Source organism: Triturus cristatus, chromosome 12 (genome assembly GCF_964204655.1).
Source record: "Triturus cristatus chromosome 12, aTriCri1.1, whole genome shotgun sequence".
Classification (NCBI taxonomy): domain Eukaryota; kingdom Metazoa; phylum Chordata; class Amphibia; order Caudata; family Salamandridae; genus Triturus; species Triturus cristatus.
This window is the reverse complement of record NC_140595.1, coordinates 210,186,449-210,210,772: the sequence shown is the minus strand read 5'-3', so window position 1 is coordinate 210,210,772 and position 24,324 is coordinate 210,186,449. Positions and strand designations below refer to the sequence as shown.

General features: G+C 51.6%; 1 protein-coding gene across 1 annotated transcript in view; it reads right to left on the bottom strand.

Annotated features, from left to right (window-relative positions):
* Positions 1-24,324, bottom strand: part of EDC4 (enhancer of mRNA decapping 4) — a 777,931-nt gene that overhangs the window by 134,602 nt on the left and 619,005 nt on the right. The window contains exon 24 of the mRNA XM_085639493.1: positions 12,680-12,795. Coding sequence (XP_085495619.1) covers positions 12,680-12,795 — 116 coding nt within the window. The remainder of the gene's footprint in view (positions 1-12,679; positions 12,796-24,324) is intronic.

Here is a 24,324-nt window from a genome sequence, read left to right as displayed (position 1 = left end):
AGGAGGGAGGAAGCATTAGCCGGGGCAAGGAAGGGAAGACAGTTTGCAAATCTGGATGCACAAATAAGCAGACCGGATCATGTGGAGCAGGACAGTGGCGGTGCAAGACCAAACGAGCCACCGGATCACATTAAGCTGGCCGAACCCAGGTACCCAAAAGGGCATCATAAAGAGAAGCTTCAAAGGGCAGAAGCGGCTCCACATTCCCTGACCCACGGTGAAGGACAACAAGTAAAGGGTCCACAAACAAAGACGCCGAAGGGGGTTGCATGTTCAAAATCCGAGTGGCCAAGGAGACCACTCTGAGAAAAGCTGCACCAGCCTCGGTAGCCCTCCGAGGAGGGGATAGTAGCTCATCAGTAGGTGAGGGCTGTAAGCTAACCCTCCAAAGACAGTGAGGGTGCGACCAATGCCCAACTGAGGGGAGCCCCATTGACGAATGGGGGCCCTGATGAGGCTCTTGAGGAGGCGAGGAGCCTGCCGGGTGCGGGTGCTCCTGAGGAGGCGGGGATCCTGCCGGAACCACATATTCTAAGGGAGGCACAGGCAAGAAGACATCCGGCGGCACCGGGCATGAGGCCGACGCCAAACTCTCTCCGGACTCCATCCGGCGTCGAATCCATGACAACCTCCCCATCCGAAGAAGGAGAAGGCGCCGGAGTCGGGGATGCAAGCCTCCGGCGCCGTACCGGCGCCGACTCGGCCTCAACCACAACCGGTCCGAAGGAAGAAGCGGAGGAAGAGCCGGCCGGGGAGGCAACAAGCTCCCCTTCCGAAGGAGAAGGCGGTGGAGCCAATCCTCCGGCGCCGACTCAGCCTCAACCACAACAGGCTCCGACTCCAAAGAAAGAAGCGTAGGCGAGTCTACCGGCGCCGACCCCGGACAGGCGGCCAGAAGGCCGAGGCATGCGCAAAGCGAGGCTTTGAGCACCAGCAACCACCTGCGACGCCACAGGGAGCCCCACGAGACTACGCGGCGCAGCAAGGGTGCAATGGGTCGTAGAGGGGGACCCAGCCGGGCTGCACCCTGACGACGCCATATGGATCGTAGAGGGGGACCCAGCCGATACCACATCTCCGACGTCCCTGGAGGGCAAGGGCTCATCTGACGCCGGGGGCGAACCCACCGGCGAGTCTGTCGGGGACCCCACAGGTAGCGGAGGCCCAGAGGACGCCCCAGGGACGGGAGAGGACCCAATGGAGGCCTGCAGAGCCGCGGCATAGGCCTCCATTTGGGCCCGAGTCGCCCCGGCACCCGGAAAGGGCGGATAGAGGGGGGACGACTGTCAGGGGCACACGTCCGGAATGTTCCGGCATCCAGTGCCCCTGACAACAGATGAAAGTGAGGTTGAGGACATCGGCGACATGCGCCATGACTAACCAAGAAGTGGCGAACGACGGCCCTGGGACCCAGAGGGCGATCGACGGCGGAACTGCGTTGAAGAGGCCGGGGGACGAGACGACTCCGACCGGGACAGCCGTGCCGAAAGAAGCTTCGTCCCGCGCTCCCGCCGGGACTTCAGGTTGAGGTGTTGGCAGGCGTCTCAGTCTGTGGAGTCGTGGTGCTCGCCCAGACACCATATACAGATAAGATGTGGGTCTGTCGCAGACATTTGCCGCGAACAGGAAGTACAAGATTTAAAGTACAAAGGCATCGCACACTGTTCTAGACATGAAGCGTCGAAAAAGGGCCTGAAAACAGGTCAGAGGAACCTCTTACTCCGGATTCGCGTTGCACGCGGAAAAAGAAATTGACGTCAGCGAGCCGGGAGGGACTTATATCACCTCGCTGACGTCACGTATGTGGACAACGTCAGGGCAGGGTCGTGTGGCCCGTACCCCGGTGCGCAGAGGTGCTGCTGCTGCACAACATTCTGGATCCAGTCTGACACCTGGGGATATTCTAAGTTAAGGAATCTGCGGCTAAATGTCTATCAGATAGGGAGGGAGTAGCCCCTTTAGACTATCTGCAGAACCCACCTGTTCGAAGTGATGGTGCGCCAGTGGGTGAGGGGGAGGTGAAACCTGCCACCCACTTACCTGTCCCCGATTCCGACGAACAGTGGTGTCGGCCCCGCGACCTGTCCCTCGACCTCCCACGGAAGGGGGACCTCGAGCGTCGCTGAACCGATTGCCGGGCCTCCAACAACTTTCGGGAACGCTCCCGCGAAGCCTTTGGCGGCATGGCCCGACAATCAGGGCACGTCTCGAGGTTATGGGCGTGTCCCAAGCAGAAGAGACACACGTCATGCGGGTCCGCCACCGACATGTTCAGACAGCAGTCCCTACAGGACTTAAATCCGGGCATATCTACTGCACCAGAAGTCGAATACTCGACAAAGCAAGAGAACCAAGTCTCAGAAATAAAGTTAAAATATTAACTAGAAGTACCGCTCTCTCTCGGATCTGCACTTGCTGGCGCGTAAAAAGAAATAACTGATGTCAGCACGCTTGGGTGCATCTAAGAAGCTCCGATGACGTCATCTCGGCGAATAAGACGCCAGCGACGTACGCGGAGCCGCATGACGATGCCTACCGACGCGCATGGGTACAGCTGACAAAAACTTTCCGGATCGAGTCTGACGCCTGGGGATATTCTAAGGTAAGGAATCTATCACTAACGTGTCTCTTTCAAATATATGGATCACACCCTTATATCCTGGACTCTCTTCTGCGGGGGATAGGCACAAAACTGCACTCTGTCCAAAATGGTTTCCCATGAAGGAAAGCATCTGCAAATTGCCCAGATGTGACTTCTGCACGTTGATAGTCAATTTCAAGGATGCCAAGATGTTTGCCATAGACTAGATGCGGTTGATGACTGCCTGGGGCAAGCAAGCCTTCAACAACCAGTCACCGAGATAGGGAATACTGAGTTTTCAACCTCCAAAGATGTGCTGCTACCAAAGACATCACTTTTGTGAATACCGAGGAGCGCTGGTAAGGCCATGAAGCAATACAGCAAACTGAACATCCATGTGGCCTAACATGAACCACAGGTAACGCCGGCGGGCTGGCAGGATCGGGATATGGAAATAACCATCCTGCAGGTCCAGCACTACTATTTAGTACCCAGGGCCAAAAGCAGACAAGACCTGGGCCAGGGTGAGCATCTTGAACAGTCATTCCGCAGAAGGCATTGAGAGGGTAAAGGCCGATTCGGGAACATCTCCCAAAAAGCCAGTGAACCACATCCAGGCATGACACGAATGGCCATACTGGTATCAAAAGGCCTACAGAGGCAATCAGTGGAATCCAGTTCGCAGTAAATAGTAAACCTGGCCTGATCATGACCATTGTGCTTGGCCTGTTAAAGAATGGCCCAGGCTTCTTACGGGACTATGAGCAATACTTGCTGTGTGGGTCGTGCAGTGCTTCGGCACAAAGAGCTTTGTTTTCCAGTCTCTAAAGGACTTGGGATGCATCAAGGCACAATTACTGCAGGCCCTAGAATCATGATCTATAGATCTGAGAGGCGACATATTTCCCTTGCACACTGTTTTTCTAAATATAAAGTTGTTGAAAAGTGTTTCAATGTCAGGATTTGACATAGATGTCAGGTCATTTTACTTAATGCTGCATGTATTTATCTTATGTGCCTCACTAGGAAGAGTAAATGTTCTATGTGCAGGATGATTACTTTCCATGCCTTGATTTAAACAGTCACATTTATATTAGCATGCTCAGATCAATTTACAATGATCTAAGAATCCCACTGCAGAGCTCGCCTATGCCAGCGGGCATGTGTCACCAGCAGGATGCAGGAGCCTATGAAGCCCAGCAGTCTCAAAAGTCAGTTTCACCAAATATCCAGGATAGAGGCCGAAACATTGATATCATAGCCTGAATATCCTGGACACACCGTTTGGGAGGATAGGCCCGAAACTGCAGTGTATGAGAGGGAGTAAGGTGTGGCATCGGCACGTTGATAGTGATACCCAGCGAACACATGAGATCCGCCATAGTCTGGAGGTGGGAGACGACAGCTTGGGGAGAACCCGCCTTCAACAGCCATTCGATGAGATAGGGGAATACTGGTACCCCTGATATCCGCAGATGAGCTGAAACCACCGACATCACCTTAGTGAAACCTGAGGGGTGCTAGAAAGAACAAGAGGGAGTACAGTAAACTGAAAGTACGAGTTACTTACCTTCGGTAACTATGTATCTGGCAGAGACGTTGTCTAGCCGCAGATTAACTAACTTAGAATATCCCCAGGCGTCAGACTGGATCTGGAAAATGTTTTGCAGCAGCACCTCTGCGCGCCGGTGGACGGAGTCACACAACCCCGCCCTGACGTCGTCCACGTATGTGACGTCAGCAAGGTCATATAAGTCCCTCCCGGCGCACTGACATAAGTTTTCTTCGGAGAAAATTTTCATTGACAATGCGGAGCCACCAATAAAAACAAGCATTTTCAATGCAATAGGTCTCGCATTTATGCAAGTTTAAGCTATTGGCATTGTATATGACAATACCTTTTATTTATGTTTTAAAAAATAAAATAAAAGGCATTGTTATTTGCAATGTCAATAGCTCAAACTTGCGTAAATGCAAGACCTATTGCATTGCAAATGCTTGTCTCCTCTGTCTCAGATATTCATTGGCCTTGGGCTGAATGCCCTCTGCCCCCCTCCCGAATGGTTGTGGCGCCCATTAAAGGTTGGAGGGCCCCTGCGCTGCAGTGGCTGCAGGGTTTTGCCTTACGTCCCTGAATGTAGGTTGCTTCACACATGTGGGGACATCTTGTGGAATAGAAAATTAACAAACTGCTTTGGGGCTGGCATGCATCTCTGCAGAATGTACTAGACCTTACAGTTCTTCACAGCCGGTGCAAATCTTATGTTGCTCCTTCTATCTGAGACTTAGCAAAGGCATTTCCAACTGCCCTTGTATACAAGATAGCTTGAATAATTGCAGTATATTTCGCTTTGGAAATTCTTCCTGGAATAAATCATGGCGACGCTCACTTTTAAACACAAAGCAGGCCAAGGACGAAGCACTGCTCCATATTTCCAAGTGTCAACTCAACTCATTGTTTTGAATTGTACACTACAGTGCATGCCACTGCGCCTTCACCATGACAAGTAAATACACTACAAACAGAGCACGAAATTATACGTGTTGCACAAAAACACCAGCAACATCAAACAAAACCTTGCAAATGTGAAGTAAATATGCCGGCGGCGTCTCGCGCGCTAGCAGGGCGATTCTTAGCCTAAATGGATCCACACTTCAAATGCAATCGCTCCACTGACCCGCGAGGTTAAGCAAACATGTTTAGCATAGTCCATCATTATCCCTCACCGCAGCCTGACCATAAGCACACATCCGGGTGAGCCAGCACGTTCACTCTGTCCAAGAGAAAGAAGGGAATACAAAACAAGCGAGACTGAAAGCGATCGCGAAAGTGATCGCTATTGGAAAAAAACAACAGGACCGCAAGTGGTGCGCGCACGCGCCACAGTGAACATGTGTTTTTAATTATCGCGCCCGTGTCTGGGCACGATAATTGAGACCACATGGCCTTTGGTGCGTGTAATAGACACCTATGGGCCATGGGCGGAGCAATGCGCCTGCCTTTGGCCTATTGCGTGCCGTCTTTGGGAAAAACACGCACCAAAGGCCAATCACGGAAGCCAAAAGGAAAAGCACAAGCGTGTGCGATTCCAGGCTCCGTTTTAAAACCCCCTACAAAAGGGCTCTCGTCTGCGTGAGCAGTGCTGCACACTGCAACGCTAGAGCGCGAGCCCTAAAAACGGTGAAAGTATGGGAACAGTGTGCGATGGATGAAAATCTGTGAATAAATAAGGAGGGTGGTGCAAGACACCATTGTAAAAGAGAGAATTAGACACTACCTACATATAGGTGAAAACGCCGTGAGAAAGAACCTCACAACCTAAGCGAAGACCCTTCCCAAGTGCAACAAGGAAGAATATCTCAACATCAGAAATAGACTGTTATTACCATGCAGAACAACAGACAGAAATAGACTGTCAGTACCATGTAGAAATGAGCCGTCCAGCAAGAACGGAGCACAGAGAGAACAACAGTCCACTGCAGGTATGAAAAGTCTGGCACTGCCCCTATAGTAATGGAGGTCTGAAACAGAGGTGAACAGATCCCCAAAGAAGACTACCATAGAGGAGACCAGAACCCTGAGCCAACAGAGAAGGCGGAAAGGCTGCAGGAGAAGATAAGAAAATGAAGAGGAATCTCCCGGTGAAGGTCAATCGAAAAGCATCATTTTACAGATAAGAAACCCTTGAGAGGGAGGCAACTGTATTCTGGTAACAGAAACCCCTGAGAGGAAGTTAGCCGTATTATGGCAAATCTCAAAGGGACGCAACAATGTGAGCACCCATGAGAGAAAAAACCAATGCCAACTGTAACAGGGGGGCCAGTGGAGAACCCCACTAGTCAAGGTCCTCACAGAACGGGGCGGCTGGGTGGGCATTAAGGAATCTGCGGCTAGACATCTGATAGAGACATCTAGCCGGAGATTCCTTAACTTAGAATAGATACCACAGCCATACCCCAAAAAAAGTGGGTGGGTCTGCGAGAGAACAACAGAAAGTGCCAAGCACCCAATCCGGCAACAGAGCGACAGATAAGAGGGGGGGGGGCTGTGGCAGAACAGCCAGACCGCAACCCAGCAGCTCGAAAGAGCAGAAATAACAGGAGAGAAGATATCCCAAAAACGCCAGAATGGCGCCTCACCATACCCGTATAAAAAGGACAGGTAGAACGTCAGGAGCCCTGTACCAGAGCAAGGAGAGAGAGAGAAAGGAAGAAGAACCATTCTCCGCTTAATGGCACCCGATGAGTACACCGACCCAAGCTCGAAATGAACTTGGAGATGCAACCAGCCTAACAGACTAACCTAAGGACGAAGTCGAAGGAGCCGGTGTCACAAGCACAGGGCAAGAGCTAGAACCTGAGCCATGCGTTGGGAATAGCCAGCGGGGCAGGAAACATGTCAAGTGCACACCTAATCCCCAAAAAGGGTAAGTAGAGGCAATTCGCATCAATTCTAAACCAGCCGAAACAGGAAGAAATATGCAGTAGGCAAACAGCCAGAAAGACCTTAAAGTGGCTTACACAAGAAGCATACGAGTGCCCGACCGGGCAATATGAAGCCAAAGTGAGAAAAAACCCACAATAGATCTGTCCCGCAATAGTATGTGAAAACGGGGTAAAGGGCATATCCAAAGGAAGTGTCCAAAAACGCCAAATTTACGAATGGTGGGAAGAGTCTATGAATCCGAGACCAACAGCAAGCAGAAGCAAGGAGGAGCCTATTGGCAACTTGCTACAACCTAGAAAAGCTCCCCCACACATGGCGATATTGGTCCGGGTCGTGCAGCCTCGAAAGAGGTGGCGACATAGGAAGAGGAATACCAAGGCACATGAAGATATTGGTCCGGTTGTGCAGCATAGGGGCAACCGGCATGTAAACAGAATGTATAAACATATCATGTAGAGACAGAGCTAGCCATGAGCCAGAACATGCCCATACCGGATCATACCTAGCACAGTAAGGGCAGGCAGGAGCCGTTCTAGAAGGGGAGACCATGAAACCTCCCAAAGAGGTGGATGACCATGGCGTGAGCAGATGGCCCAAGGAAAAAACAGAGAACACCGGACAATCTGACCACCAGACGACGCATGGAGATACAGGCTCTCCAGGTCCAGGTGACATATGCAAAGCTATATAATAGCATACAAGTACCCCACATGGAGTATGCATACCCCAAACAACGGGGAACACCTCTTAGGGCTAGAAGCCAAGCTAAAAGAGCGCAGTAACGAGCTGAACCCGTGAACCTGAGTTCCGAGCCGTATGACATTACCGAGCTGAGCCGCCGGCTCAATACCACAGTCAGAGGACCAGACACAGCAACCCGTGGAACACAGGCATAGCAGGCCAACAGGCAGCTGAAAGCAAAACGCACCCAGGGGATGCCAATAAAAGGGTAATCACCCTTGACCACAGAAAAGAGGACGTAAGCTTCACCGCCCATGTTAAACACAGTATATATTACGGTGGTCCCAGTATTAAAACATCGAAATCGTGTCAGAAAAGGGAAAGAATACAATGATATTCAAATTAAAGAGTCAAAGCTGACATGAATTGATGTGTCAGTGTTATTTAATCACACTGAAACTGGTTAGCATTTTGGCAAACAAGCATTAAATGACATACATTTCTGTAAATAACATCATCATTGCAGTGCCCGAAGGGGAACGTGGAGAGGGGAAGGAAAGTGATTCAAGTGAGGTAAGTAATATAGGTGGTGAAAAAATATCACAGTCAAACATTCAGGCATGTACTATTCGTATATGCCAGGAAAACAATTAGATATTCGTCATATTACATAACATCTGTACATATTTAGCCATGTAACACACAAGTCCACAGTAAAGTAAGTACTGTTGAAGAGACTGGCATTAGCGAGGTGTCGACGTTTCAACCCCTGTGTGTGTAGGTTCTTCCAACCCTTGCTAGCGGGGTCTTCCTCAGGACAGAAGTGGAGGGTATGGGGGGACGGGGCTCCGTGGCTCCCAAACATATGGCGGAGGGAGAGAGAAAACACTCGAAAAATTCTTGTAGGTTTTGTCTCCGAATGTCTGATCTCTACATTCGGAGACCAACGGAGGATACAGTGACTCCACTAATTCATTCAGGATCTCTGACAATCCTATGTTACGGGAGTCGCTGCTCGGGAGGATAAACCCGAAACTGCGCCGAATCCAGAACTGCTCTGATGAAGAGGAGCATCTGAGAGGGAATCAGGTGCGTTGATGGAGAACCCCAGCAAATGCAGGTCGGCCATAGTCTGGAGGCGGGAGACGACTGCCTGGGGCGAGTCCGCCTTCAACAACCAGTCGTCGAGATAGGGGAAGACCGGAACCCCTGATCTGCGCAGATGAGCTGTGACCACCGCCATCACTTTCCTGAACACCCGAGGGGCGCTGGTAAGGCCAAAGGGGAGCATGGTGAACTGAAAGTGCTCGTGGCCTACCGTGAACCGCAGGTAACGCCAGTGGGCTGGCAGGACGGGGATATGAAAGTAAGCGTCCCGCAAGTTCAACGCTACCATCTAGTCTTGAGGGTCTAGGGCAGACAAGACTTGAGCAAGTGTGAGCATCTTGAACTTCTCATTCTGGAGGAAGCGATTGACGTTCCGAAGGTCTAAGATAGGACGCAGCCCCTTGTCCTTCTTGGGGACCAGAAAGTAGTGGGAATAACAACCACGACCTACTTCTGGCCCAGGAATGCGCTCGATGGACCCCTTGGCCAAGAGGGCCGTGACTTCCTGTTGAAGAAGCACAAGATGGTCCCCCGACATGCGGTGGTACTGAGGTGGCATGGCTGGAGGAGAAGTCTCGAAAGGGAAGGAGTAGCCACTTCGGACAATTTGCAGCACCCACTTGTCCGATGTGATGTTGCACCAGTGGGGGAGATGACGGCGAATCCTGCCGCCCACTGGCGTTTGATGGGCCTGAAAGGTTGGACTAGGAAGGCTTTGCAGTGGACGCTGCGGTGGTGGAGGTGGACTGACCCGCCCGCTGGCCCCCAGAACCGCCTCGACGGTTACCACGTCCGCGGCCACGCTGAGGATGTTGCTGCGCAGGCCTGTGGATCTGGAACAAACGTGTTGGGGCACCCTTTCTGTGGCCACGAAAGGAGCGAAAAGCAGAAGAAGGAGGAGGGCGAGTGGCCGACAGGCCCCAGGACTTGGCCGTAGCCCCTCAGTCCTTAAAGCGCTCCAACGCACTATCCGCTTTATTGCCAAAAAGGCGAATGCCATCAAAGGGCATGTCCATCAAAGTGTTCTGGACATCCCCTAAGAAGCCAGTTGTCCTCAGCCAGGCGTGGTGCCGAAGCACCACCGTCGCCAAAATAGTGAACTTCGATGCGTCTCTCCCAGCTGCAACAGCTTGGGAGAGTACTGCCCGTGCCTCCTCCGGACAGTTGGGCAGCACCTGCGCAACCATATCCCACAGAGAGTGGGAATAACGGTCCAAGAGGCATGTGGTCATCACCGACCGCAGCCCTAAGTTGCCAAGCTGCTCCAGCTTCTTGGATTCCCTATCCGGAGGTGCGGAAGGGAACGCGCTCTGGGAAGCAGAGGCTTGGACAACCAAGCTCTCAGAAGTGGGGTGTTGGGAGAGAAAGAGGGGGTCGCCCGGAGCTGGGAGATGGCGTCGGGCCACGTTCCTGACCACAGGAGCCCCTGTTTTGGGCATGGACCAAGTGCCCAAAAGGACGTCAGAAAGTGCATCATTAAACTGCAGCAAGGGCTCCGAAGAGATCGTCGCCGCCTAAGGCACTTCTGTCAGGAGGTTAGTCCTGACGGCCACTGTAGGGAGTTCGGGTGGGGGGCCTCGGCTGCGCTGCGTACTACCACTGCGTAACTGGCTCCCTCCTCCGGAGCCACGGTAGGAGGGGACAGCATGCCAAGGTCAGGTGAGGTGTCAAGACCACTGGCATCCACCAAATCCTCTGTCCAGTCCGGATCATAATCACACTGTTGTGTGAGAGGGTCCTCAGACCCCTCCCAGTCCTCCCCTTCCTCCCTAGTCTGTGAAACAGGCTGAAAATAAGGAGCACGGACATAGGGGAAAAATGGCCCATCGGCGTCGGAATTAGCACCGAGCGACCCAGATCTGGCACCGTGTCCAGTTCAGGGCTGAAACTGGGGTCGACGTCGTCCCGAGGAGCAGGCGACATCGGAAGTGGTGCTGGTGGGGTCGACGTCGGTGGAGGTGTTATAAGGTCAACCGGCGTCAACCGGGGTCTGATTCTGGGAGGTTCTGCCGTGCCAGAGCCGCCGGCAATGGAAGGACACGACCTCCAGTCGGGAACGCGGGGCCCGTAGGCACACCGGCGGCGCCAGACAGCCCAAAGAGTCATGCTGTGGCAGCAAGAAACTCTTGCACTTGAGCAGGCGTTGCCGACGGACCCGGAAAGGGTGGGTATGCCAGCAGCGACGTCGCAGACTCCGCCGGAGCCGCGGGGGTGACACCACCCGCACCCTCAGCTGCGACGGGAAGTCGAGGAGCGACGACGCTTCTGCGACTTCTTTTTGGAATGCTTCGACTTACCTGACCCAGAGTGCGAAGACTTAGATCCAGAGGAATGATGGGGACGGCTCCGGGACCGGTCCCTCGACCTCCCACGCAACCGGGACCTTGAGCGGCGTGGAGCTGACTGCTGGACTTCCAGCAACTTTTAGGACCGCTCCTGCAGAATGTTCGGCGCCATGGCCCGGCAGTGGGGGAAGACTTGGAGTCGTGGTCGCGCCACAGGCAGTAGAGACACATGCGGGGTGAGTCCGTTACCAACATCATGCAGTGACAGTCCCGACAGTTCTTAAAGCCGGGCATCACTACGACACCAGGAGTCTATCAACTCGAAGAAAATGAGACAAAAGGCCTCAAAAAAACTCAGTCAAAAAGTGACTGGGGGTACTTGCTCTTCCCGGATCTGACGTCAGCGTGTGTGGGCGCGTCTAAGTAGCTCCAGCGACGTCATCTCGGCGCCGACGACGCCAATGACGCAAGCGGAGCCGCACAACGACGCCTACCGATGCACAGGGGTACTGCTGACAAAAACTTTCCGGATCCAGTCTGACGCCAGGGGGTAATTGTAAGGTAAGGAATCTATCACTACGTGTTTCTTTCAGATGGCTCCGCGACCAGTCCCTCGATCTCCCTCGCGACCGGGACTTCGAAAGGCACAGATTCGACATCTGGTGCTCAAGAAGCTTTCAGGACTGCTCCCGCAAAGCCTTCGGAGCCATTGACCGGAAGTCGGAGCACGATTTGGGGTCGTGGTCGCGCTCCAGGCAAGAGGCACACGCGGTGCGGATTCGTAACCAACATCAGTCGGCTACTGGAACCGCAAGCCTTGAAGCCGGGCATCCCTACGTGCACTAAAAGTTGTAGACTCAAAAAAGATGTCGACAAAAGTTGCAAAAAAAGTTCAGTCAAAAAATGACTGGACGTACCACTGTCTCCGGATCTGGGCTGGCTGGTGCGGAAAAAGAAAGAACTGACGTCAGAGCGTGAGGACGGCGTCTAAGTAGCTGCCGTGATGTCATCCCGGTGACCACAACGGACACAGAGCCAACCAACGCCACCTTTCAATGCACAGAGGTATTGCTGACGAAAAAACTTTCCAGATCCAGTCTGACGCCTGGCGGTAATTCTGAGGTAAGGAATCTATAACTAACATGTTTCTTTCAGATAACTGGTACCCGTCTAGGTGCATATGGGTGGAAAAAAATCCATGGTGAGGTCTTTTCACAGCACATTCTATGATTAAGCCTTTTCTCATTATCACTCTCCTTTGGACTCTCAAGTACTTTGCAAGTAAGTGTGCTCCCTTAGTTCAGAGCCGGTCTTCGTTAAGCTACTTAAGGTATCTCTCCCTACTGGGTACTACCTTTATTCAGCCTTTCCTTACCTCTGCTTTCCTAATGTAGAATTGTCCATCCATCTCTCCCTCAAGCACCTGTTACTTCAGAGCCTTTTACTACTTTGGTTTTGGATCCCAAGTTAATTAATAAACTATGCCTGGATTCCTGCTAGCTTTCTCAGACATTTCTTATTTTCAGTTTCACAAGATCTCTTCAGTTCCCCATTCCTTTGCCCTTATTTATTCCTTACCTTGGATTTGACCATTTTGCACACACTCTCCTTCAGCTGCCCCTCCACAGCTGTCAGCTTGGCAGTGATTGTGTTACTGAGTTGTCCAGTGACTGGCTCTAACGTCTTAGAGACACCTACAGGAAGTAGAATAAAGCATAGATAAAAAGAGAATAATGTAAGGAATTACTATTTTTTAGAAATAAATAAAAAGCAAACACATCGACAAGTGACAATTGGGTGGTTCTGTGCATCTCTCATCTCAAATCTATTAATGTACTTTCACTTTTTTTTTTAATTTCATACTAGGTACAACTTTGTATCCATAAATCGGATGTAATTGTAAAGAATGGTTCTTTAGAGAGGTAATAAATCAAACCACATTAAGGTGACCCGAGGATTGTTTGTGACGCACAACAGCTAATTACGCGCAATTTCATATTCGTCAATCAGGTGGGCAGTAGTTAGTATTAAAAACACATTTTGCTGTATCCCATAGAAATACAGGAGTGCACATAAGCATTGCCATGGAGAGAGAATTGTGTGCGGAGGATTGAAGGACACAAATATTATCCCATACAGAAAGTTTTAATGTGCTACAGGTTCTTGTCTCAATTTTTGTCCTGCTCTCCCTTCTTTAATTGTTGAAGGATTGTGCAGTATGATAAAGGTAAACACTTGTCTGAATGTTAGATAGAAAACAGAAAAGTAGTAGTGGTATGACAATTGCTCCTCCTATTGGAATATAATATTATGGGTATAGCTTAATCAGCATGTAACTTTGGTTGGTGCTTTCTTGGTATCATGTACCCTACTAATGAACAAGTTACTTACCTTCAGTAACTATATATCTGTAAGAAACATTAGTAGTGATAGATTCCTTACCTTAGAATTACCCCCAGGCGTCAGACTGGTTCCTTAAAGTTTTCGTCAGCAGTACCCCTGTGCTTAGGAAGGTGGCGTCGTGCGGCTCCGCATCCATAGTTGGCGTCGTGGTCACGGACATGACGTCACGGCAGCTACTTAGATGCCGCCCTCGGGCGCTGACGTCAGTTCTGTACACGACTTTCTGCACCAGGAACGCAGAGCCATGCAAGATACTGACCACTGGTGCCTTGAAACTAGGGCCCTGAAAGGGATGACCTTAACCCTAGAAATCAGTTCGCAGAACGGGGAGGATGGGTGGGGCTGTAAGGAATCTATCACTACTAATGTTTCTTACACATATATCGTTACTGAAGGTAAGTAACTTGTTCATCTGAAAGAAATACGTAGTGATAGATTCCTTACCTTCGAATAGATACCCCAGGAATACCAACCCCGGTGGTGGGTCTGCGAACCAAGATCACAGCAGGAAGTCCCGTGGATCAGAACGGCCAAAGAAGCCGTCTCTCCGGACTTGGCAGTCCAGGCAGTAGTGCTTACTAAAAGTGTGCAGCAAGGACCACGTAGCTGCCTGACAGATGTCTTGTAAGGGGACACCACGTCCCAATGCCGTAGTGACTGCCGTCGCCCTGGTAAAATGGGCACGCAGCCTCAACGGAGGCTCCTTTTTAGCCAGAGAATAACCGGCTTTAAAACACAAGACGTCCCATCGGGAGATAGTACGCTTGTGTACGGCCTGACCTTTCTTGGCATCAACGTAGCCAACAAAGGGCTGGTCATCCACCCGGAACTGTTGTGTGTGGTTCAAGTAAAACGAGAGCGCACATTTTGGGTCCAGACGGTGGAGCCTCTCTTCCTCTCTAGAAGGATGTGGAAAGAAGGTGGGCAAAGTGATGGTTTGCCCGATGTGAAAGGCAGTGACAACTTTTGGCAAAAAGGATGGACGGGTTCCGAGTACAACCTTGTCCGGATGGATAGAAAGAAAAGGAGGTTTACAAGAAAGAACCAGGAGCTCACTCACTCGCCTAGCGAAGGTGATGGCAACCAGGAAAGCAGTCTTCAAGGTTAATAGACAGAGGACAGTTGTGAAGAGGCTCAAAGGGAGCGCACATCAAATATGTAAGAACCAAATTAAAGTCCCACTGCGTCATCACAAAAGGAATAGGAGGGAAAAGGTGAGTAATGTCTTTGAGGAATTGATTTACAACAGGGGACTTAAAAAGAGATGGCTGATCTGGGAGCCTGAGAAAGGCCGAAATAGCAGAAAGGTAGCCCTTGATAGTTCCCAGAGCAGAACCCTGCTGAGCCAAAGAAAGAAGGAACAATAGTACTTCTGAAAGAGGGGCAGAAAGGGGATCCACAGCCTTTGCTGTGCACCATGCCACAAATTGGTTCCACCTGCAGGCGTATACCAACTTAGTGGAGAGACGCCTGGCTGCCAGAATGACATCACAAAACTTCAGGAGGCAAGGCGAAAGGAATCAACTGCCGTCGCTCAATCTCCACGCAAGGAAGTGGAGACTGGACAGGGTCTGGTGGAGGACCGTCCCCTGCTGCTGAGACATTAGATCCTCCCGAAGAGGCAGTCGGATCGGGGGATCGATGGTCATGTTGAACAGCTCGGGATACCAGACTCTTCGTGCCCAATCCAGAGCCGCAAGAATGACTTGGGCCCGGTCGCATCAGATTTTCTTTTGCACTCTGGGCAGAAGTGGTATAGGCGGAAAGGCGTACATCAGACCGCAACTCCACTCATGACTAAAAGCGCCGCCGAGCGAGTGCTGCCTTGGAAATTCCAACACGCAGAACTGCTGACATTGCGTATTCTCTTCGGTGGCGAATAGATCTAACCAAGGCTCTCCCCACTGTTGAAAGAGACCTTGCGCTATGAAATGAAATGGCGATTTATACAGCACGAAACAATCACCCTAGGTTGTCAAGGCGCTTACTCATTGAAACCAAATTTGACTGAAGAGTTCACAGGCGCTTTAATGAATAAACAACCAGGTCTTTAATGCTTTTCTGAAGGCTAACAGATGTGTCTCCTGTTTCAATTTTATAGGAAGAGAATTCCACAATTTAGTTGCACCTAACACAAAGCTTCTTCCCCCCAGGAACATTTGTTCACCCTGGGAACAATAAGATCATGTGCAGAGGAGGAACGAAGATAGCCTGCTGGGATGTAGGGTATCAAGTTCCGTTTGAAAAAACCTGGTCCTATACCCTGTGTGGTCTTAAGACAATACACAAAGCCTTAAATTCAATACGTTTGCCTATTGGCAACCAATGTAGGTCCTTGAGTGTCTTTGACACAGATCTGTGTCTTGGGATATTCAGCAAGAGCCTAGCCGCTGCATTCTGCACAACCTGCAGTTTCATTAGGCATTTTTCCCAGAGGTTGTGAAAGAGCCCATTGCAATAGTCGGCCCTAGAAAGGACAAGCGCTGAGACCACTAATTTACGAAGCTCAACCGGAATGAAAGGAAGGATTTTTCGTAGGAGTTTTAACGTATAAAAAGAAAAGGAGGTAACCTGGTTTACATGATTTTCGAATGAAAGTTTGGGGTAAAAAAGGACTCCCAGGTTCTTAACCTTGGTCACTGGCGTCGGTAATGGCCCAAATTCCAGGGGCCAAATATCAGGTGACCAAATGTTAGTATGTGCACCGAAGAGTAGGACCTCTGTCTTGCTAGAGTTAAGTTTCAAACAGTTAGAGGTCATCCATTCCCCAACCTGACGAAGGCAGGCGTGGAATTGTTTCAAGGTGTCAGTGGGGGATCCTGATACAGAGACGATAATCTGCGTATCGTCTGCATAAGAAAGAGATGAAAAACCCAAGGACCTGATCAACTTTGCCAATGGAGCAACATAAATGTTAAAAAGGGTCGGGTTCAGGGAAGAGCCCTGTGGCACCCCACATGGCAATGTAAAATTGGGCGATCTAAGGTTATCTAACGCCACAAATTGTTCCCTGTCTGACAAAAAGGAGTTAAGTAGGGTAATTTCATTCCCTTTGATGCCAATACTCCTTAGAACTTCCAAGAGCTTCTGATGGTTCACCGTGTCAAACGCGGCCGAGAGGTTGAGCAGCACAAGTGCTGCACTGCCCCCGCGTCGACCGTTTGCCTAATCATTTCCGATGCAGTGATCAATGCTAATATGGTGCTGTGGTGCTTTCGAAACCCGAACTGAGTGTCATCTAAAAAATCATTCCTTTCAATGTATTCAGACAGGACACTATTCATTTCTTTCTCGGCCATTTTCGCAGGTAACGGCAGTCTGGAGATTGGACGGTAATTATTGGGATCAGTATCGTCCAGATTTGGTTTCTTTAAAAGGGGGAGCAGAGAGGCCAACTTCCAGCTGGTGGGGAAAATGCCAGTGGAAAATTATTGATTTGTCCGAGTGAAGGCGCCATTTGTGATCCATCATGCACCTGTGGCTGAGTTTGTCCGTCCTGGCGTTCAGTGAACCTGCCAGGTGTTGAACCACCAGGGAAATGCCCTGATGTTCCAGCCACGTCCAGAGGTACAGAACCTCCTGACATAGGGCCCACGACGCCACCCCACCCTGTTTGTTGCAGTACCACATAGCGGTGGTGTTGTCTGTGAACACCTGCACTACTCTCCCCTTGACAGAGGAAAGGAATGCCTTTAGTGAAAGTCGGATCGCCCGGAGCTCCAGAAGGTTAATATGGAGCCGGGACTCCGCCGGAGACCAGAGGCCTCTGATCTCCGCCTTTCCCATGTGGCCACCCCATCCCAGGAGGTGCGCATCAGTCTCCACTGTGTGCTCCGGTTGGGGAAGGGAGAGGGACCTGCCATTGACCCAATGCCGGTTTGTGAGCCACCACTGCAATTGTTGTGCACTGCCCTCGAGATCTGGACGGACTCGGACAGGTTCCCCTGATGCTGTGCCCACTGGAACTTCAGGTCCCACTGCAGAGCCCGCATATGCCATCTGGCATGAACGACCAGCAGGATGCAGGAGGCCATGAGGCGCAGCAGCCTCAGGGTCATCCTGACCGAAACCCAGAATAGAGGCCGAAAGATCGGAATCAGAGCCGGAATATCCAGGACTCGCCGTTCGGGAGGATAGACCCGAAACAGCCTAGTATAAAGAACCGCTCCGATGAAGAGGAGCTTCTGAGAGGGAATCAGGTGTGTCTTCGGCACTTTGATGGAGAACCCCAGCAAATGCAGGAGGTCGGTTGCAGTCTGGAGGTGGGAGATGACTGCCTGGAGCGAGCCTGCCTTCAACAGCCAGTCGTCGAGATAGCGGAAGACTGGAACCTCTGATCTGTGCAGATGAGCAGCGACCACCGCCATCACTTTCGTGAATACCCGAGGGGCGCTGGTCAGGCCAAAGGGGAGCACGTTAAACTGAAAGTGCTCGTGGCCTACCGTAAATTGTAGGTAATGCCGGTGGGCCGGCAGGATGGGAATATGGAAATATGCGTCCTGCAGATCCAACGCTACCATACAGTCTCCAGGGTCGAGGGCAGACAAGCCCTGAGCCAGAGTTAACATCTTGAACTTCTCCTACCGGAGGATGCGATTGACGTTCCGGAGGTCCAAAACAGGACGCAGGCCCTTGTCCTTCTTGGGCACCAGAAAGTAGTGTGAGTAGCACCCACGTCCTACTTCTGGCATTGGAACCCTCTTGATGGCCCCCTTGGCCAAGAGGCTCACGACTTCCTGTTGAAGAAGTGCCAAGTGATCCGACATGCGGTGGAACTGGGGTGGCATGGTTGGAGGGGTAGTCTCGAAGGGGCGGGAGTAGCCCCTTCGGAATATTTGTAAAACCCACCTGTCCGTAATGATGGTGCGCCAGTGGGGGAGGTGATGGTGAATCCTGCCGCCCGCTGGCGTTTGATGGGCCTGAAAAACCGGACTAGGAAGGTTTAGAGGCAGTGTTGGCCGGGGTGGAGGTGGAGGTGGACTGACTCGCCCGATGGCCCCCTTACCCACCTCAGCGGATCCATGTCCGCTGCCGAGCTGGGACTGTTGCTGCGCAGGCCTGTGGCTCTGAAGCGAACGTGTCGGGGCGCCCCTTCCGTGGCCACGAAAGGAGCGAAAAGGAGGAGGGTGAGTGGCAGAAAGGCCCAAGGGCTTGGCCGTAGCCTGCGAATCCTTAATGCGCTCCAACGCACTATCTGCCTTGTTGCCAAAAAGGCGAATGCCATCAAAGGGCATGTCCATGAGAGTGTTCTGGACATCCTCAGAGAAACCAGTTGTCCTCAGCCAGGCATGGCGGCGGAGCGCCACTGTCGTGGAAATCACCCTGCCCAGCGAGTCGGCGGTGTCCAGGCCACAACGGATTGTGAACTTAGCTGCATCCCTCCCTTCAGCAATAGCTTGAGAGAGCACTGTCTGGGCCTCCTCTGGACACTGAGGCAGCACTTGCCCCACTGTATCCCACACAGGGTGGGAATAACGGTCCAAGAGGCATGCGGTGTTCACAGATCGCAGCACTGAACTGGCGGAAGAAAAAATCTTCTTCCCAAACTGTTCCAGTCTCTTGGATTCCCTGTCCGGGGGTGTGGTTGGGAATGCGCTCTGGGACGTGGAGGCTTGGACAACCAAGCTCTCAGGGGTGGGGTGTTGGGAGAGGAAAAGGGTGGTCGTCCAGGGCCGGGCGATGGCGTCGGGCCAAGTTCCTATCCACAGGAGCCCCAGTGTTGGGCCTGGACCAGGTGCCCAAAAGAACGTCAGAAAGTGCATCATTAAAAGGCAGCAGTGGCTCCGCAGAGGTAGCCGCCGGCTGATGCACTTCTGTCAGGAGGTTAGTCCTGACGGTCACTGTAGGGAGTTGGAGGTGGAGAGCCTCAGCCGCCCTACGCAACACCACTGCGTAACTTGCACCCCCCTCAGTAGCAACGTTAGGAGGAGTTAGCATGCCAAGGTCAGGAGAGGTGTCAAGACCACTGGCATCCCCCAGCTCCACTGCCCAGTACGGGTCATACTCACACTGAGCTGTGAGAGGGTCCTCACACCCCTCCCAGCCCTCCCCTTCCTCCGAAGGCTGATGTACAGGCCGAAAATAAGGAGGTTGGGCATAGGGGTAGAAAGGCCCCATCTGCATCGGAATCGGCGTCGAGCGATGCTCTTCGGGCGACATCGGAGGTGGTGCCGGTGGAGTCGACATCGGTGGAGGTGTCACAAGGTCAACCGGTGTTGATCGGGATCCAGGCCTGGATCCTTAAAGGCCCTGCGACACCGGGGCTGAAGCAAACAACGATGCCGGAGCTGCAGACAGTAAGGGTTCGAGGACCCCCAGTCGGGCCCCAAAGGCGCACCGGCGGGGCCCGACGAGCCAAAGAGGCAGGCCATGGCTGACAGAAATTCCTGCAGCTGGGCAAGAGTCACCGACGGACCCGAGAAGGGCGGGTAGGCCGACGGCAACTGCGTAGGCTCCGCCGGAGCAGCAGGGAAGGCACCACCCGCACCCTCAGCCGCATCAGGAAGTCGTAGAACGATGACGCTTCTTCGACTTCTTTTGATGCTTCGCCTTACCTGACCCCGAGTGCGAAGACTTTGATCCCGACGAACGATGGTGATGGCTCCGCGACCGGTCCCTCGACCTCCCACGGGACCGGGACCTGAGCGGCGTGGAGCCGACTGCTGGACTTCCAGCAACTTTCGGGTCCGCGCCCGCGCCCGCGCCCGCAAAGTCTTCGGCGCCATGGCCTAACAGTCAGGGCACGACTTGGGGTTGTGGTCGCGGCCCAGGCAATAGAGAGACACGCAGGTGCGGGTCCGTCACCGTCATCATGCGATGACAGTCTCTGCAAGACTTGAGGCCAGGCATCCCTACGGCACCAGGGGTCGATCGACTCGAAAAACAAAAAGTCCTTGAAAAAATCAGTCAAAAAGTGACTGGGGGTACTGCTCTCTCCGGATCTGTGCTTGCTGGCGCACAAACAGAACTGACGTCAGCATGCGAGGGCGGCATCTAAGTAGCTGCTGCGGCGTAATCTCGGCGACCACGATGCCAACGACGGACACAGAGCCGCACAACGCCAGCTTCCGACGCGCAGGGGTACTGCTGACGAAAACTTTCCGGATCCAGTCTGACGCTTGGGGGTAAGTCTAAGGTAAGGAATCTATGACTACGTGTTTCTTTCAGATAACAGGTACAAACAACAAACCCAAGGGTCCACTATACAAAAATAGAGATACCACAGCACTTAAAAGAGAAATCTGACAAGTCCGAGTCCACCAAGTAGGGTATGTAGAAAATTCAGTATGAAGGATTTATTGATAGGTAGAGAATTCAGTAATCCATTGTGCCTATGTCAGCATAACAACAGATAAAAGTAACTTTTTCAAGGCTGCAAGCATACAAGATTGCAATCAAACCGGGATAATAAACATTTTCAAAAGCTTGTAGAAATTGAGGAATAGGGACGTAGAGAAGAACCAGGCAGGCATAGCTCAAGTACACTGTGACACACCCCGGTGGCAGGAGGGAGAAAGACATAGTGACCCCCCAATCCAAGTGTCGTAGGACGCCAGTTCCAAGAAAATCCTGTGATAATGGGTATCAGTAAGGATGACCCACCATCATCGAGTCATAAAAAACAAAGTAAAGAAACAAGTGAAATTTCTATCATAAAAATTACAAGCGGTGAAGGTATCATAAAGTCAGAAAAAAACACTAACCTAAAGGTGTTTAGATGAATAATAAAAAATACGATAGGATGTATGGAAGAAACTTACATATAGTAATCCTCAGTACATTTGGTTCTCCCAATATAAAATGATAAAGCTAGGAGGAGGAATAACAATTAAGTGTAATGGGGGACGTGGCCGACAAGATGGTAAGTTAGACATGCTTGAGCGGAGCTACGGCCAGGTCCTTTCTTATCCTGCGTTAATCTTGTGTTCCCCATTATAATCGACTGTTGCAAATCTTGCTACTCAGACCCCAGCACCTGGTAGACCGCTTGAAGCCGGAAATAACGAAGCTGCTAGGCGTTCCTCTCAACTGCAATCTGTCAAAATGGCGGATGATGAGGCCAGAGGCCTGAGATGCGAGAGGTAGTCCCGGACAATTCATACGGTGACCCCTGGGACTTGCTATAGGGGAGACCCGCTACGGTTCAGCGGGGTAATACCTCGGGACATCCCCTCCTCATCAATCTCCTAACCAGACTGAGGCAGACTGGGGTCTGATCACGTACAGTGACAAGGTCGAGAGAGCCGGAAGTGGATCATCGCAGCAACGTGTGTGGAGACCGGAGCTGGGCCTGGCAGCCCAGGGTTGTGACACTTCTCTAAGAAGCGGCAGTGGTGCGACCCAGGACCGGTGGGCGCCTGAAGGAGGGGAGTGGCTGCTCGGGCTACTCCCGTGCATAGTGCATCGACTATCTCTGGGAACTGGATGGCACGCTAAGTGCCATAACCGTTTCTACAAACAGCGATAGGCGGTGCCTCGCACGGCAGATGGTGGCCACCTAATCAGGGAATTGAGGAACCTACAGTAGCTCCCCCAAAGTGGGCAGCAGGGCCCCAGGGTCCCAGCCAAACAGGCCCACTTGGACATGTTTCTGGTGCCCCTCCTTTTCAATTCCAACCCCCTGCAGGCATGAGATTGTAAGAGCCCGAAATCCTCCAGTGAAATGGAAGCAGAGGACGTTGCCAAGAAGGTGGCAATTGGCGCGGCAGCAGCACCTTTGCGGTTGTGGTGCCATGGGGAAAACAGCAGAGCTGACGGGCCAGTGGCAGCAAAGGCCAGATAAAGCTGAGACAGCTGCTTTGAGGATGCTCTGCAGGCCACCTTGAGTGAAGACCGGCCTCAGTGTGGGCAAGAGGTATCCGCCGGAGTATATAAAACTGGCATAGTTAATTGTCAGTGGTGGAGAGCATTGCGCAGTGGCCGTATTGTTTCTCCTTGTTGCACTTTAAGCCACCCAGGCCTGCTACTTTGTCCTGAGATCTCTGGCTTATTGGATCTGGGGTGAGGTTGGCTTGATTGATTGCCCTGAGCCCCAAAGGGCGAGTGAGGCCTATGGACTGCACCAACCTTCGCACTACTCACACCAAGGGCTCAAATCCTATAGGATAGAATGAGTGCCACCCAGTATTTTGCCTCTTTGTGCCTGGAGTGAATGGGCTTATCTGGCTGTTCTCTGAGCTCACTTTGGTTAGAAGCATGGCTGTTTTTTAATCCCACTCCAGTTGATCCTTTGGTGGAGAGTCCGGCAACGACCCATACAGAAACCTCGGTCTCCTGATCCACGCCGGCCCCTCTGGCCATCATCCACCCAACCCTCCTCACTATCAGCTGCTCTCATACTCAGTGCCCCGGCGCTATAGCTAAAGACAAAGATCTGAAATCTTCCTGTCAGGGTAAGAACAGTCAATATGCTAGGGAGACCAATTGCACCCTAATGATGGCAACCTCACCGACAACAGACAATGCAGCACTATTAAATGCTATCAACCAGTCTAGGACGGCACTGGAATCAAGAATTCGGGAGGTCCGCTTGTTAGTCTCATTCCTGAGACAAGACCTTCGCAATGTGGTAAAATTTGTCACGGCAGCGGAGGGAAGAATATTTGAAGTGGAAGACACAACCAAAGCTATGTACAGAGGCCTGATAAACGTGAAGGATGTCAATAAAAATCTACTATGGACAGTACAGGATGCTGAAAATTGCCCACAGCGGAACAATCTGAGACTGGTGGTTTTCCAGTAGGGAGCGAAGGGACCAACATGTAGGACTTCTTGAGCAATTGGTTTCAGGACACCTTCTCTGTAACCACCTTCTCTTATTACTTTGTTATATTAAGTGCCCATGGAGCGCTGGCACCCAAGCCACCTCCGGGTGCTTCACTGCATGCAATAATAGCTTGGCTCCTGAACTTCCAAGACCAGGACACATTACTCCGGGAAGCATGAAGACTAGATGAAATTAAGTTTGATTCCTCCACAATAATAATACTTCCTGACTATTTCCGCAAAGTATAGAAGCAGGGCAGGTCTTTTGACGTGGTTAAGGCAAAACTCTGTGCCTCACAAATGCAATATATGCAACTTTTCCCTGCCAAACTCAAGGTAGTCACAAATGGAAAGTCCTTCTTTACCATGCCGGAGGCAAGGACCTGGCTGGAGGAGAGGCCCCAGCTCAGAGCGAAAGTTAGGGAGGATTCGGTAGAGTGAGATGCTCTTTGGGCCTGGCCAAAACATTAGTCCACCACGTGGAAGCGTACAGTACGCACCAGCAGCCACACGAACAGGTCTCATGCTGACCGGACTGGGGAAGCAACAGCAAAACAAACAAGTTACTTACCTTCGGTAACGATAAATCTGTAAAAAACATAATTAGTTATACATTCCTTACCTTAGAATTACCCCCAGGCATCAGACTGGATCCGGAAAGTTTTTCGTCAGCAGTACCCCTGCCCGTCGGAAGAGGGCGTCGGTCGACTCCGCATACGTCTGCGTCATGCTCGCCGGGATGACGTCGCGGTAGCTACATAGACGCCGCCCTCGTAAGTTCTGTACACGACTTTCCACGCCAGAACCGCAGAGCCATGCACGACACGGACCACAGGTGCACAAAACTAGGGCCCTGAAAGGATGACCTTAACCCTAGAAGTCAGTAAGTAATCTATAACTAACCTATGTTACTTACAGATATATTGTTACCGAAGGTAAGTAACTTGTTCATCTGATAGAAACAGTTAGTTATAGATACCTTACCTTAGCATAGATACCCAAGCAATACCAACCCCCGAGGTGGGTCTGCAAACTAAGTTCACACCAGAAAGTCC